The 16,999-nt window shown below is 38.8% G+C and overlaps 1 protein-coding gene across 9 annotated transcripts in view; it reads right to left on the reverse strand.

The window, feature by feature from the left end:
* Window positions 1–16,999, reverse strand: part of SLC10A7 (solute carrier family 10 member 7) — a 144,696-nt gene that overhangs the window by 41,122 nt on the left and 86,575 nt on the right. For all 9 annotated transcript variants that reach the window (XR_011096147.1, XR_011096149.1, XR_011096148.1 and 6 more), the window contains one exon: window positions 10,297–10,332. Coding sequence is in view for 4 of the 9 variants with exons in the window: in XM_068680891.1 (XP_068536992.1) it covers window positions 10,297–10,332 (36 nt within the window). In the remaining 5 variants the exon portion in view is untranslated. The remainder of the gene's footprint in view (window positions 1–10,296; window positions 10,333–16,999) is intronic.

Here is a 16,999-nt window from a genome sequence, read left to right on the forward strand (position 1 = left end):
CCCAGAAGAAAAAGAATTTTTAACACAGCCTCTGGACATCCAGAGGCTAACCATGAGGAATTGCACACGCATAGGGAGCTGCAGATAACGGATGCAGAACTTGACCAAGAACTGCCTTGGTGTTTGTAGTATGCAAACTCATCAGGCTCACAAATGTAAGTGTCCCATGGGATCTCAGGTGCTGCCTGTGTTCCAGACTTACTTTGAACTTGGCTCTGCTGGTCCCATCCATTATAAGGATGAGCAGTGACAATTTAGGAACAGAGGAAACAAAGTTCAATGTAATGTTGATCAAACCTTTTTACACATTTACAAATGCAAATATTCTGTCTGAATGAATAATTATGACTTTACTCAGGTTTTAGTGGGATCAAGCTGAGGTCAAGAAACAAACAAAACACAAAACAAACAAACAAAAAACAAACAACAAAAGAAACCACCTAGATCTTCCACGTTGCACTGAAATTAGCACTGTGTTAAAATCTATTTGGCTGCCCTCCTTGTTATAACAACATCCATGACTAAATAGAAAACTTTCATCACAGGGAATAAACAAGCCCTGTTAAGAACGGCTGTAGGAACATCAACAGATTCAAGCTGATGATTTATAGCTGTATAGAGAAAATCTGCTGGCAATCTCTAATGGAAATAAGACATACCATTTTATCAGTGATCAAAATTTTTCATGCCAGCATACTGTCATGCCAGTCCTTGTCTATGCTTATTTTAAAGAGAAGTTTAATATTGTAAAGTGATTGTCATGTTCTACTCTGGATAGCAGCATTTCAGTTAAAAGACTATTAATGAGACCAACCTGTTTGAATAGAGCAAATATAAATAAATAAATAAATAAATAAATAAATCCGGAGGATTCCTTCCTGTGGGAAGGAACAGGCACTTTTTACTTAAATATTCTGAGTGATTTCAGAAGGACAGCTCACATGAGCAGGGACTGGGCCTTCTGCAAGTATTTGCTGGATCTGGCCGTAATAAGAGAGAATTCCAGGGACACCTTCCAAGCAACTCAGACAATTCTGTCCCCATGCAGTACTTCAAACCTCACCTGCAGCATTCTTGCTAATTCAGTCTTAGACTTTTCTTCTCAGCAGACTTTTTAGAAAACCAAATTATTTAGTAGACTTGTTCATGAGTTTGTGGTAAAAAAACCTTGGCTTATCCTTAACTGATAGGATGTACTCGACCGGTTGTGGTAAAACCAAAACCAAACAAAAGCCTTGCTTGCTTAACACTAAGACAATTCCACTTCCAGGCCTGACTGCCTGCACAAGCCAGATGCCCCCTCCACTCGCATCTTTCTGGCACACTGGGCAGGTCTCACAGCGGGTGTTCCCATGTCTACAACTGCCACTGATTCAGAAGAAACCGACCTCCCACCAGTCATACCAAATCATAATCCGGGGTCACATGTGTTGCACACATTGAGTCCACTTCAGAGGCAGCTGTCCTCTGGGGCCTTACTCTTCCAGTGCTCTCCTCTAATTAACATGTTTCCTCAGATTGTGTCTTTGTACTCTAAAACACTGTCAGCCAACTCCAGCCTCACCATTTGTTAAGAACAGACAAGGAAGTAAGGTAGGGGTGAAAACAGGACTGAACTGTCAGGGAGGATCACTGGCTGCTCTCTTATGTGAGATGTTAAATTTAAGCTTTTCCTTTCCACCTTTGGGACAGAGTACTCCGAGACCTATCTTTCTAATTTTTTTCTTCAATGCTGTCTCGTCACTGCTTCTGGTTACTTTCATCCAGTCCAGCTTCAGCTGCCTCAGAGGCCTGCTTGGACCACCCTGCCCTTTACGCCCTGCTGTGAATGACAGCCCTGTTACAGAAAGGAAGTGGAAAGTGATGTGCTTTTAGACAAGATGTGGATGGGAACCTCTTCAGTAATGAAGGACAGCAAACAAGAGCGACCAACTAAACTAAACCCTCCCTTGCTTTGACTCCTGCCAGAACCCTTATCTTGACCCAGTCACTGCTGTACGCTGTGTTACAGTAGAAAAGTATACACATCACCCTAAGTGACCCAGGTACATGGTCAGTTACTGCAGTGATCTTCTGACTCTGAGAAGTAGGAAGCAGCTGTGCTGCTGCATGGGGATGGTGCTGACAGGCACCTACAACTTCTACATTGCCTGGCTACAGGTTTCAGGTAGGAAATGGAGCTTGGATGTCTGACAACAAGCAAAAGAAGTTCCTTTGATCTCTTCAAGCATGCAAAAAATACACTGGTAGGAAAGTATAAATCAGCCTTCTGACAAAAATTGAAAAACTAAAGACTGACCCTCCTTCCCTGTTCTGCAATGTAGATTTCTTTGAAAAATGTCTGAAGATGTTTCAGTAAGAACATAGCAAGCCAAACTATTTACATTAACCAACTACCAAAGGGGAAGGAAAAAAAAAAAGCAGTAAGTCTTCATTTTACCTTCTTGGGAATACAAGCTTGTCTGGCCTTAGGTCTTTAATTTATTCTGATCATGGGAATTGCAGAAGGAGGTTGAAAGGGATGAAGTAGTCATTCCTGCCTAACATTTCACAACAGTCTACACTGCGCTGGCAGGTCACTAGGATGTTCCTCCTGCTCCACTGCTTACCCTTCACAAGCAGTGTTTAGATAGCTCTGTGAGGTAGAGGTGCTCTGGAAGGGATGCCAGCTCCCAGAGACTGATCAAGTCATTGGTACTGAAACTGTCTGCCTCTAACAGGTGCTGACAGCAGGAGAAGGAAGGAAAGGGGAGGAACGTCACTGAGAATGGAGCTTCTATACCATGAGAAGAAACAAGGTTTGGTATTCAAAAGCAAATAAGCTTCAATTTCCTAGCACTGGCAGAATTGGAGGTACCAAAAAGAATATAAATAAATTTTAAAATAAAGCTTTAAAGTCTGCCTATCAAAACCAACGAGTTGACTTTTCCCTCAGAGAAAGGGACTAAAGGTACGACACGGATCAAGTCCAGTGCTTTGGCAACCCTGTATTTTAACAAACAGATCTTTTATTGCTATTCTTCAAAATTAAATGCAGAATTAGTTCTCTAGTTCTGCTAAGGAAAAGGATGTTCTGGTCTCATGGTATACATGTATTTCCATACCTCTATACACTTCTGTGGCCATGGGAATTCATTTGGTACAAACATAGAAAACCCTGTCTGCATATATCCTCCGGTTCTGTTTCCAAAAAAAGTCAATTTCACAGTCAGATGTGTAGTAAAAGAAAAGCTGACAAACTGCCAACTTTTAAAATACTTTTTTTCTTTTCTTTGTAGGGCAAGGAGACTTTGCAGTATTTCTTGTTGAAGTGATCAGATTCCTAAGCCCATGCTGGGTTCCTCTATGACACATTAAATACCAAAACAACCAAAACATACTTGTCAATTTTAAAGCCTTTTATAGAGCTGTAAACATAACCACAGGTATTCTCAAACTATAACAGAGTCACAATTCTGCTTCACCACAGAACAGTGATCTTCAGGGCTCCTGTAATGAAAAGAGACCAAACGTACAACCCAAAGGCACCTAAGCGGGAGTTAGATGGTTAGTACCCTCAGAGAGCTGCGACTTCGGGACTAGCATCCAAAATTTCTGCTATGAACATGGGGTGACTAACTGGAAACAAATGGATTAGTAAGTCACAGGATAATTAAGAACCTTGAATATTATGCATCCATGAAAAAGACAGCAGCGATGTACCAGAAGAAATAAATTATTCAAAATTGCTTGTACAAGGCCTGGATAAGCCCTTGTGAAGAATTCTCTGCTACTGTGCACAATCCTTTTTACCTGAATGGAAGAAAGAATTACAACTAGAGCAGGTGCAGAAAACCTGAGAATGAGGGTTCTGTTTTATGAGCAAAGATTAGAAAAGCATGGTTCGTTCAGCCTAGCTGAATGAAGGCTGGGAAAGGGGATAAGATGTGCACTATGTCTGAGCCAGGAAGCTAAATCTCACAGAAATGGTATTCAGGTGCATGTAACACTGGCAACAATGACAAATGCACAAAAGACCCGTCACAGATACTTAACAAGGGAAAATTAGAAAGTATCTACAAGATAGAAAGTTATCTACAAGACAGCAAGTTTCTAGCATTGCAAGGATGGAGGGGAAAGCAAAAATGTTAACTTTTAAAATGAACTATGTTCCATTTTGAGATAAATTGCACAGCATGAAATAGAGGAGGACTGACTGTTCTGGGACTGGTTCTTCCCAGTGTCCTGCTTCTATGCATTCTGTCAAGAAGTACGTTCAGCATCTGCTGCGTAGAAGCAGGATGTGTGCATAAAAGACTCCCCTAGCACTGTATAGACATAGAATTCCAAGAGCAAAAACAAAATAGAAAAATGTTTTCCACAGAAATATTACATATATTAGAGCTTTCTGCCTACACAAATATACGATAATTTATACATGCATCAGGAAGAGAAGGACCCCCTATTATTCCCTGGCTGTTATTTGTATGCAATTTTATATAACAAAGCCATAAAACCTGCATTTGAAAATGTACTAAAATGTTATGCAAATATTTCACAATAGTCATTTTCAAACTTCTTGTTATGGGTTTGGATCAGATCTGAGTATTTTGTCTTCTCAGTGATTAAAGAGAAAGTAAATGGTGAGGTAAATAACCAGGTAGAAATGATGATGCACTTTAAATCTTTCACATGAATGAGCTGATCTCTCAACAGCTAATGCACTGTGGTGCTTCTTCCCTTGCCCCCCCTTCTCCTGTAATCAGCCTTTTGTCACATACTAGTGAAATCCATTATCAACTTCCTTATCAACTTCCAAAGCTTTCCAGCTCCTACAGTATTTGCATATTTAACGATTCATTTGACTAGTATCAACTTTCATTTACCAAGTGCGTGGGAGGAAAAACAAGACATTGCATGTAGAAATCCATTTTTTTGTTGTTTATTTTAAGTAACGAGAGCTCCTTTTAATAAAAAGATTTATCTGGAATACAGTAGCATGGGATTGGAGAAGACCTGGTGAAAAATTGAGAATTATTAACTTTTAAAACAATGTTTTAATTTAGGGATTTTGAATTTAGGGGGGAAAATTTTTAAACTTCAATATTTCAAACAACACCTAGTTTCATTCATGTCCTTCTTCACCAGTCACCTTCCGTTTCCTCTGCAATACTTGCACAGAATTTCCTTCACTGACTACACCCAAATTTTTGTTACTTATGACATCACCATGACAATGCCACCATGAAAACATCTACTCTAAACACCAAAACTTTTAGAAGTTACCAGAAAAGAAAACATCACTGAATAAATCAAGGAAAGGAGCAAGCTGATAAAGCCTTAGGAAGACTCCATTGTGACACAAATGTCACGGTAACCCCCCTTGGTAAAACAGCGAACATGGGAGCAGTGTGTGACACTTACAGGAAGGTTTTGCCAAGTGTATTCTTAAAAATACACACGGATTTTGTTTCCGCTTTTTAACATTCCGTGTTGACTGGTTTGCAGGCACACTTCTGAAGACTGTACATACAAATCTAAAACACTTTAACATTGTCTTTGATAGTTTTCAATAATGATGCATAGCTTCATGCAATTTGACTTTTTCTTTGACAGCTAACTGACCGTACTTCCAACTGCAGAGACCACTTCTGTCAAGGCACTGAACCTCAACAGTAATCAAGAACACGGCAGAGCTGGGATGCTGTGCCATGAAAACTGCAGCTTCATATTTGGCCGCAACAAGTGTGCAGATGACTGATTTCCTGTATTTTGATACCAAATGCAATCACCAAAATCATAAGCCTCTGTGCCTTGGTATGACTGTGAGTCCATGTGCTCAACCGAATTTCAGGACAGAGGGGGAACCCTATTCCAGTGCAGCTGGAAAGCACAGAGCCATGCTCAGAAGAGAAAGGTCACTGCTTCCTCTTGCAGTGTAGTACAGTATCTACGCTCGCTCTGATTCCAGGGCAAATCCAAGAGACGTGGATCTTGCTGAAGCATCGGGCTGCCCTCCATCCTGGGCGATAGAAAAGCATATAAAAGCTCTGAATGAAAATAAAACTCCATTCGTACCTACTTCTGCTTTTCAGTCACAGACATGCACATGTGATACTATAGAACTGCTGCAGAGCACAGTACTCCTGAAGTTCTGTTTTTCAAATGAGACGTTATAAAAAGGCACTGACAACTTGAGGCTATCAGAGATCACAGCACTTATCTCTGCAGCGTGACAATACCTTTTGTTGAACTGTCTTTTAGCAATGTCAACATGCCCAAATGCTTACTTATGAATTCAAATCATAAATACTTGCAGGTGGATAGGAGTTAGCCTCTGCTTCAGTCACACATCAGTATGGACTGGAGCTTCTTTTACCTATATTTATGGAGAGTTTACGTGAAGTCAGTAGAACTGGGTTAAGAAATACAAGGTTCAGTAGTCAAAGCTGGAGTGTCAGATTTGGGTCAGTTCCTCTTACCTCCACTCCCTCTGCTAGCTCACTGGATACTTGGTCACCTCCCTGAGTAACCACCTTGCTCAGCTCTCAAAATTTGCTCAGAAAAGGTGCTGGGACAGGCAGTTATTTAAACCACTGAAATGTAAAGGTTCTTTACAAAAACTTTCTTTTGAAAGATTACAAATAAAGGGGAAATGTTATTACTAAAATAAAGGGAAGTAATAGTACTGTTTCATGCCAAAGTGACTAAATTCCTCAGGAATTACTTAACTATATCAATAAATAATGATTACAAATAGGTTATTTCCAAAAGCAAAATTTCTTCTGTGCTACAATTTCTAGCATTTTTTTCTCTACAATATACTTTTGAGCAAACAAATCAAAACTTATTTCTCTGCCTTAAAAATCTTCATGATCATTTGGTTTCAGCTATGTACCTGACCTGACAAGAAGAAGACAGACAGCATCCTTCCCTGAATGCTTTGGTACACACACTCCTAATCACCATTAATGAAACATTGCAGAATGTTGCAAAGAAATGTGAACAGCATAAACCTATGTTAACTTGAAACTGATGTATCTTACAGTACTTTGTTTCAATGCTTCTCCTCACCATATATATGAACCCTAATCAATTATATATAGTTTATGGGACATTGCCCATTTATAACACCATTGCTGGGAATATATCATATTAACTGTTAATAATAAGAGTTAACATGAAGATGATGATATTGCAGATTAATGCATCTGGAAGCCAAGATTCAATAGCTTCTTATTAGGTAAAACGTTAATCAGAGGTATCCATGCTGAAGGCTGCTATTCTTTAAAGTCTAGCTAAGCGTTCTCACAAGGATACAGGCTGGTAATTACATGCACGATATTTAAGGTTTCATTAAATCAAACATAACCTCTTAGAAACCTTTTTTTTTCGAGTAAGCTTTATAACTAAAAGTTTCATAGCAGAAATACAGTTTTCAGAAATGTAACTGACAATCTTACATTTAACACCATTCATTTAAGATGACAAATTATTTGCATTAAATGCATTATTTATTATAAGCTTCAACATGTCTTTATCAATGTTGTTTAGACAACTTACATTTACATTACCAGGCAATTAGGAACTGGAAAGGCAGTACAGAACACTATATTCTCCAGTGCACATGGGACAAAATTTAAACCATAAGCACTACAACAGGTTAAGCTATATAACAACAACAAGCTAATGGACAACAATCTATTTTATTTCTGGCAGCACTAAGGATATTTTATGTGCTATATACAAGGAACCTTACAAATAGGATCACTAATTGAATATAGCATTCAGACTATATAGTAGCATGACTCTGTGGAAGAACTAATGCCAGTGAGCACCAAATTCATGAATCAAAATTCACCGGAGGCACTGAGTTCACAGCTCCCTGAATGCTATTCAGAAGCCCAGCTCAGTTACTGTTGAGGTAAACGGTATCTTCAAACTTGAAATCCCACCCTGTATTAATTAAGCTCTAAAACTAAGTTGGCATGACTAAATTAATGAATGGTACAGAAAGCTAAACAGAAAATTACTAGTCATTGTTTCTCATTCCACTGTAATTATGCAGTATGATATGAAATGATAAAGCAACAGGTTTAAAACAAGCCAACAGAAGTGTGCGAGCTATGTCCTTGCTGCCACTGCATGTTGAGGAAGCCAGATGTAGCAAGGAAATTCAATGAAAAATTAGAGAGGTTCACAAGAAAAAAAGTGTTCAACAGTCCAAACCATAGATTGCCAGGGTACAGGAAGAGTACAGCAGAGCACATACATTTAGTTTGCTGCCCCAAATACCTGCCACTGGATAAACTGAACCTTCAGAGAGGGCCACATCTTGGCAAGATGTGTGGCTAGTTTGATCCGAATGACTGTTCTTCGTGTGTCAAGACCTCAACAAAGATATCAAGGAGCTTTAAATATTTACATAACTCCAAGAGGAGTCCTCAAGTTTGGGGCTGTGTGACAAAGACTGAAGCTTTGGCAACTCCCCCCACCCCCAGACTAGTTTGTTTACTACTCTGATGAAAAAGTAATACATGTTTATCTTCCTCAAAATGAACAGCTCGAAGTCATGTTACAAACAGCAGAACAATTAATGCACATTTTACACACTTCTTACAAGCATCTCTAGGGCTTGTAGGAAGAACAGAAGCATATGCTATGCCTTCTGGTTCTTGCACACAAAAAGTTTTACCATCTCTACTGAGAAGTAATGGTGAAAACTGCAGTTTAGGGGACAGAATATTTTGTTATCTGTCCATAAAGTCACTGAAAGAAAGATCCTTATCTTGCTTGAAAGGTATGCAGATCATTCTTTAACATTTCAAGTTCTACAAAAAACAGTCCTTTCTTAGGTTTGGCTGTATAGAGCACCATAACTCAGTGAGACATAGCAGGGGGAAAGTTGCCAGAGAGATAAAGTAAAGAGAGATGAAGTTTCAGTCGCTTAGAAACAAAGGCACAGGTCTCCAGATGAGTGCTTGCCTGGAAGATACATGTTCCATATGGGAGGTAAGAAGAGAGGAAAACAGCGAGGCAGATCATCTGGAATCAATTTATTTGGTGAAAAAACAACAAAACATCCATTTTTCTTAGAATAATTGTCTTTCTCAACCTGCAGTAAGTCCATGGTCCCAAGAATATGAAGAAAGCTCTGCTGGTGTGTATTGATATAGATGATGTAGTCAAAGCAGGTCTTGTGTAAACAGAGCTGTGTCATATAAATTACAATCGGCTACAGTAAAATAAAAATACTCTAAAATAAAAATCTTCCCATACAGCTTTACTGAAACAGTAGCTGATGTTACAACTACTCTCACAGTACTATTTGTCCCAGTTTAGCAGTATACACTGCTATATGTGTATATAGTACATCTGCTGCTTGAACATCCCTACTACAAACAACCTGCTGCTTACAAATTGCTTCAGACTAACTCCACACTTGCTTCCCTTTCCAGGATGCTGGCTTACACATCATATGATTAGTAACATAAATAAGTAAGACAAGTTACGCCTCTCCCGAAATCCTTGAAGTGCTTCAGCCTCCTTCCTTCCTCTTCATGAAGCCACAATCCCCAGTAACTTGCACCATACTTTGCCTGCAAATCCTTCACAAGCATCACGACTTGCTGACGCAGGACTTACTGAAGAGCCATCACCTGTCAGTTAAAGTCTCTTCACTGTATATTCACTAATATCTACTATCATTCTGAAGATAAAACTCGGTCTTTGTCCTTCTACTGTGAGGATGACTGTGAGGATCCTGACTGAGCATAACAACTGAGAAAGTCTCGAACTAATAGGAATGAAGCAGCATCACCTTAGTGATAAACAGGGGCTCCAGTCATTTGTCTTTCTGCTTCCGACATCACTAACCGTTACCACAGAAATACCCATGAGCTTAGTTGCCCAAGAGTACAGCTTTGTTGATCTCAGCAGCGCTCTCTCCAACTGGCCTGTCACCCATTCCAGATCATATAATCTTGTCCAACTCCTGCACATGAGAGCTCTTCAAGAGCTCACCTAACTGGGCGATTACCTTATGTGGCAAGCCTTTGCATTTGACCCAGCCCAGCAGCAAAGGGTTTTGTGGTGCTGCAACAGCAACAGGTTTTGGTCTTCTTACAATTCTACTGTTTGCTTTCATTGTGACACACTTTTATGTCCCTTCTTGAAGGCAGTTTATTTCAAATATCAACCAGAAAAATCTCCTGTTACTTAAGCATGGCTATACCACCCAAATCTCTGTCTTAAATATGCTATTTAATAGATGCAGAATTACTCAGTAAAAAGATATCTTAAGATCAAAATACTTACAAAAAGCAGAAGCAGAAGTGGAGTTACAACAATGCCCTGGAAGAAATAAAAGAAATTGTCCATTAGTCAGGGAAGCAGAATACTCTTTTCTTCATTTTACCACGATGCATGGAAATAAACAAACGCCATTCAACATCATGGAAATTAAGTGAAAAAAAGTTCAACTTCACTCTTCAGTGTACATTCCTTAGCACTTGTACGTTGATCATTTTATAAACTATACTCAGTACAAAGTTTTTTTGTTTGTTTTTTTACCTCTAGCTTTTCCCATTTTGGGCCTAAGCCTTTCTAATCTGAAAGACGGAAATACAGATCAATTATTTTAAAAAACATATTAAAGCTCTCCCCTCACTGTGCTGTATCTTAACTCCACTAGGCTGCCCCTCCTTAGGGGGAGACTTGTGATTGAGTCCCGTGCTACCCAATCCCAAGTCTTCTTCTGAGCAAAAGCCACATCAACTGTGATGAATTAGGTGTCGTGACTGTGTAATGTAAACTGATACTCCCCAAGGAAATGAGCTGAGATCTCAAAACTCATTTCACTTGATTAGACTTCGTGTCTCACTGGTAAAAGGCAAGTCTTTCATCTAATTTAATCACACAGGACCACCTCAGCTTTCCACATCCCCCAGGCAGACGCAAGCAAAAGGATTTTTTGTCTTCACTGACAAGGAACAGGTTTAAAGCTGATGATTGGACAAAACAGAGGGTTTTAAGTTTCATGAGAGCAAATCTTTAAATGAGTTGTTTGGGTTGGGAGTTAACATGACATGCATCAGTTTCATGGCTGCAAAGAGCAATTCCCCATCATCCTTCCATCTGACTTCAATATTTTATTGTTGCTCAACAAAATTATTTTATCATTTAATGTATGCTAATTCACAGAGCTTGCTCAGAATTTCTCTAAGACAAGACTGTTCTTCATCCAAACATTTCTCAAGAATAATTCCTTTGGCTATTCACAAACTTCATGGTATAAAGGATGACAGTACAAAATTTGCTTATGTTCATCTTTAAGGGTGCTTATTTTCTGTTTGGTTTTGTCTCCACACAAAAAACAATTAAACAAAAAGGCAGCTTTTCATTTAGCCTAGAGAAACACACCTTTACTTAAATATTTTGGAAGCCAATATAAAGAAAAACCTTATATGACTAGTTTTGTATTTACGTTCTGGGTCCACAAGTCACTAATCCAGACACCAGTGCCCACTATGCACACAAAGTTCCTCTTGTGCTCTTAAAACAAAATGCAACAAGTAAATGCCACAAGAAGGGTAGAGGAGACAACAGATAAGCTGTGTAACTTGAAGACTGCAGAATTTTAAAACATATTTTGAAATTAATAATATATGCTGTATCTGACTGCCCCACAGCCTAGCTATCCATAATCATTTATCTTTTTGCAAATGTCACAGCTGAGATGGATCATAAAAGACTAGAAATAGAAGAAGCAGTAAGAATTGCTTTAGGGAGTCGCTCACTGTTTACAGGGGAGCCTAGACCAAAATGCAGATACAGTTATAAAGAAATATAGATGTTCAAGTGCGTCAGCTGCAAAGGATTAAACAAAAGCTGAGAAAGGGAGGAGGCACTAAGAGCTGAACTTGTGAACAGCAGCATCTACGATGCTTGGAACAGAGAGCTGACAGTAAGATCTGTATAAAGCAGATGCAGCAGTCACTCCATCAGAATGGGCAAACTCTGGAAAAACTACTAAGAATACCTGAGCCTCTTCCTCCCTTTTCCCCACTGACAATGACATTGCACAGCTCAAACAGTAGCAAGTGGCTGAGTACTGCATAAGCACCCTGAAGTTTTGGGATAGCAGGAAACAATTGCAATAGGCTTCCAACTTCAGATTTTTCTGGGCACGAGCAATGTGAAGCACGAATGGCACACAAGGCAATGCACCTACATCATCTTCTCTTTTGTTTTTACCTTTGCTTACGATGCATCTCCTCTAAACCTAAAGGATCTCAATGATTCAGCACCATTAGCCATTTCTTGTGTGCTTTGTGCCTCAGTGAATCCCACAGCACTTTTATACATTACAGAAAAATCCAAAAATAGAAACAGAAGAAAACAACCCTCTGCTTTATCTCGATGATGGATAAAGACAGCATCCTTCCTCTTTAGGATGGGACCTCCGATTTTTTATATATTTGCTATGGAAGGTTTGAGATACTAACACAATGGGCAGCAACAGCTGCTAGTTCAAAGCACATTATTTCATAAAAGAAAACATTACCTCTGTGACAGTAACACTTCTTCCTAATTCTGTAAGTGGAGGGGAAGAGAATCCCTGCATACATCATAAATAGAATCCTGACTGTGCTTGTTGAAAATCTAGTGTTCAAAAGGTCAATTCTAGCAATTCTTTAGAAAGTTTTGCAATTAAACCTGGAGATCTTGATAATCAGAAGGAAGTTTCCCGTTGTCTCACCACAGAAAGGATTCACGAGGTTGAATTTGCCCATTTGCAACACACAGGCAATTCCCTGGGAAGCTAAACAAATACCTGACAGTACAGACAAGTTCATATTAAAAAATAGATGCTGTTGCAGAATCAGATTAATTTGATGTTAATGTTTTATTTTGATAGGGAATTCTCGCTGGAAAAAACAAGGACTACATTAATACCAAGGATTTTTTTCAGTCTGTTGTGCTGTGCTGACTGTGATTGTTTACGGGGGCAAACAAGGCAAGATTTGTTAGGGGAGAGAACCTGCTATCAGGCTGCCTGATAGAGATGGAAAAGAACAGCCAAACCCTCTGTACATAAAGCCCATTTATGCGCTATATGAACACACTGTTGTGCTTTTATTTGCAAAAGCCCTTTTCATAGGTTTCTATCCCAGGCTTGAAGGATTCACATGACTAAAGCATAGCTAACAAAAGGTATTATTACCTTTCCCTGCACACTACCTCACTTCAACACATTACCTTTTCGTTAGAAATGTGCTCCTCAATATGCTCATAAGCACTACATGACGCATCTCAATTCATACACACTGAAGAATAACAAACAGAGCACATTCAGTCTAAAATCAACTGACAGAAGTTACAATGACTTCGGTTCCTAAGGTAAAAACAAAATGTAGTTCACTCAGGAGAAAAGGAGGAAGAGAATGGTTACTCTACGCTGTCCTGCTCATGCACTAGCAGGCTGTTAACCAGGCATGTTCTGCCCTGTGTGACGTGGTTTCCTTCACAGTAAAGACAGAAAAAGAAAAAAGAAAAAAAGAGACTATTGTTTTTAAGTCAAAGAGGAAAAGTATCTAACTTTGACTGCTCTTCTCCCTGCCTGGCTTTCGAGGCAAGTGCTGTCAAACATCCAGTGTATGGAGATAAACAGATTGGAGATTAGCACTTCCAGCAGAAGCCGAGCAGCTGCCCTTGAGAATGCAAGGTCATCACACAGTTTTAGCATCTCCAAAGTTCGTGTGGAGTGTTAAGTTTTCTGACTGCTGCCCACAATGGAGTCAAAGTTGTAAAGTGACTGCCGTTTGCCATCAGCAGAAAAACTTTCAAGAAATCCATTTACACCTCTGATGTGAAAGACTGACTGAATATATTTCAATGATTTTAATGGAAAAGGAAGAAAACAAAATCTCAGCCTGACCTGAGACACTGATACAAAATAGGAGTCTGAACAGTCAAATTGGATACCTGCACATACACTACTTTTTACGGTATCAAGAAACACATCTTCACGTTAAACTATCTTAACAGAGTTTAAATTCATGTGTGCGCATGCATGTGCATGTGCCCTGTAGCAGGAAGGAGGATACCTGGAGATGCATTTAATTGCTATTTGCCCTGTACAGATAAAATATGTTCAGAAGGTTTTTAGAGGTTTCATTCAGTACAGCACTGCTGTAGAGCAGATATTAGAAGGTGTTTTCTTCTCCAAGATAATACGTAGAATCAATGCATGTAATTGGCTGCCAAATTGGACAGCAAAAGGAAGTAACATAATGGATTTGAATCTATAATGGCAAATCATTAAGAAAGAAATTATGCAAATAGTAAGAGCAAGGTGGGCACAGATCCAAAGGGACACATGGTAGAAGACAAGTAAGGATTATTGTAATGAGGCATGAAATACATGTGAACTTTCCTTCGTTTCCTTTACCCACAAATTTCCCATGCAATTTTTCTTCATTCTCACAGGTCATCAGTATGACACACATATGGCAATTACTAAGTGGGGAAAAAAAAAAGTTTAACCAAAGCAGCCTCTGGTTTGTTAGAAGTAGGAATAGAAGGCAAAAAATATATATAATACATGCATATTATATATATATATTTGTAATCAAGGCACAGAATAAATGCATAATTTCTGAAAGCAACTACCTACTCATGTGCTTAAACCAATCTAGGCAGTATTTCTGCTTGCAGTGTGAGATGGACATAACCTCAAAACATGTATTATTTCTATTTCTACTTCTGTCATTTGTTTGCTTGCTTTTGTGCTTGGAAATGTTTGTTGGTGGTGGTTTGGTTTGTTGTTTTTTTGTGTGTGTGTGCCACCCACTACATTTCTATTTTTATTTTTGACAAATTTGCAGACCACTTCACGTTTTTCATTTTAAATAGTAGCCTTGCCTCTTGTAAAGTACTTCTAGGTCGGAATTAGATATGTTTGTGAGCAATACAGGTTAACTAGTACCAAATTTCTGACAATACACAGAAGTTCTCAAAGTCTGATACCATCACAACAGGAAAACAAGTGGACTATCCCAAAGGCCCAAAAGCTTATAGAACATGATACAGAGATTGTAAAGACCGCAACAGCACTTAGAGTCAACTCCATCTATTCAAGAGAAGGACAGCAACACTTCCCCTACCTTCAACCCTCACAGCTCTACAATTCCACATGGTGACATGGCGCCTGCATAACATATTGCTTATTGGATAGGACATTACATTACACACCCTCTTCAATAGGCTGATTTAAAATATAGTCCCATGCTGACTTGTTCTGCAGTAATCTTTATTTTAGACATTACAACAAGATCGACTCTTACTTCTGAAACAGGGTTTTCACATACCTGGATAACCAGCCAGAAGTCCCAGGAAAGAGTAGCCTTCCCCCTTCTTTCACCCACTCCCAATTCTCTGGAATGATGCATAGCCTCACAACACACACCACAGAACATGTTTAAAACCTCCATACTTCTTCGGTTTCAAACCAGAATAGCAAAAAAAATAAAAGTTACATTGGGAGGGCCTGTGCAAGGCCTTATGAAAGCATCATTCCGTGCTGTATGGAGTCCCAACAGAAAAGGGTTGCATAGGCAACTGTGAATTCTGCACATCTCGATGTTTTGAGTATTAAACCTTTTTAATACGATTTCAAATCTGTAACTGAAATACTTTGGAAAAAAATTCAGTGCATTAGTACATGGACTAACTGACTGCAGGTGCTTTCGAGACATCCCTTTTCTGGATTCTTTGAGCAGTTTTTAGGATTTGTAGAAGCATGGCTATAAAGAAGATGCTATTCATTTGTTCCTATTTAAAGGCAACACTGGAAGTGACAAGTTTGTGTTGAATTAGATGCTGAACTAGATCTCAATTTCCACACTGATGCATACATTCTCCTCACCCCCAAACAAAGCTAACTGTCCCCATGAACGACATGTTGGTTTTCCCCTATTCCAATTTCAGAGATAGAGTTAGAACTAGACTTTCCGTTGTGCTTGTGATTTCAGCCACTGCCTCACAATGCATCTTCAGCGTTCCTGTGTTGTTCCCCCATGGACATCACAGAAGCTTATGATTCCAAAATAACCACTTGTCTTTTGTTCTCCGATTTTATTATTTTCCAAATTATTAAAGTTGCAGAACATGGGCTTTTAAAAGCCTCCTATCTCACATCCCTTCCATGTCAGCTACTCCAAAGATGTTATTGGCCCTGAGAAGTCTTCTACAATTGTAGGTCTTCAAAGCAAAATAGTTAATTTAGCTCTTTACTGTACTGTTTTATATCAAATGACTGATCTGAATGCTGAGAAGAACAAAGGCTTTATGAATTGATATTTTTTAGAATGCTAGATGCACCCATTCTCCCCACAATATACAATAAGAAAACGCAAAAGGATATTGAGAAGAACATAAAGTTAAATTCACACGTTTTGTTAAATTCACAGTCTACAGCATGAAGTCAATGAACTACAGTACCAAATTGAAAATATAGCTTTGCATAACCCTAATTCAACTATAATTATAAATAAGTACAACAATAGCTGCAACTCATCGAATTAGGCCAATATTGGATTTTAATAACAAAACTGTAAAATTAGAAGTGCTGTGTCAAATGGCTTTTCCTTTATTGAAGGAGACAAAATAAACCTGATTTCACATCAACTATGAGATTATGCAGAGTACTTTGTGAATTGTTCCAGATGTTGTACCACCTTTGTTCTGTTGTGACAACCCAGTGTTCTCTACCACGGGAAGGGAAATTTGAAGAAAAAAAAAAAAAAAAGATTAGATTAAAAAGCATGTTAGCATCAGATACTCGTAGAAACCAAATGAATTTTCACTATTTATTAGGAATTACTAAATACGAATGTTCCCCATACACACACTTTACACAAGTATGAAATCAACACAGAATCAAAATGAATTAAAGAAGCCAGAATTCAGTACTTCCAATGCAACAGAACCTGGAAAGAAATACAGTGGTCTGAAATAC

The sequence above is a fragment of the Anas acuta genome, chromosome 4 (genome assembly GCF_963932015.1).
Source record: "Anas acuta chromosome 4, bAnaAcu1.1, whole genome shotgun sequence".
Classification (NCBI taxonomy): domain Eukaryota; kingdom Metazoa; phylum Chordata; class Aves; order Anseriformes; family Anatidae; genus Anas; species Anas acuta.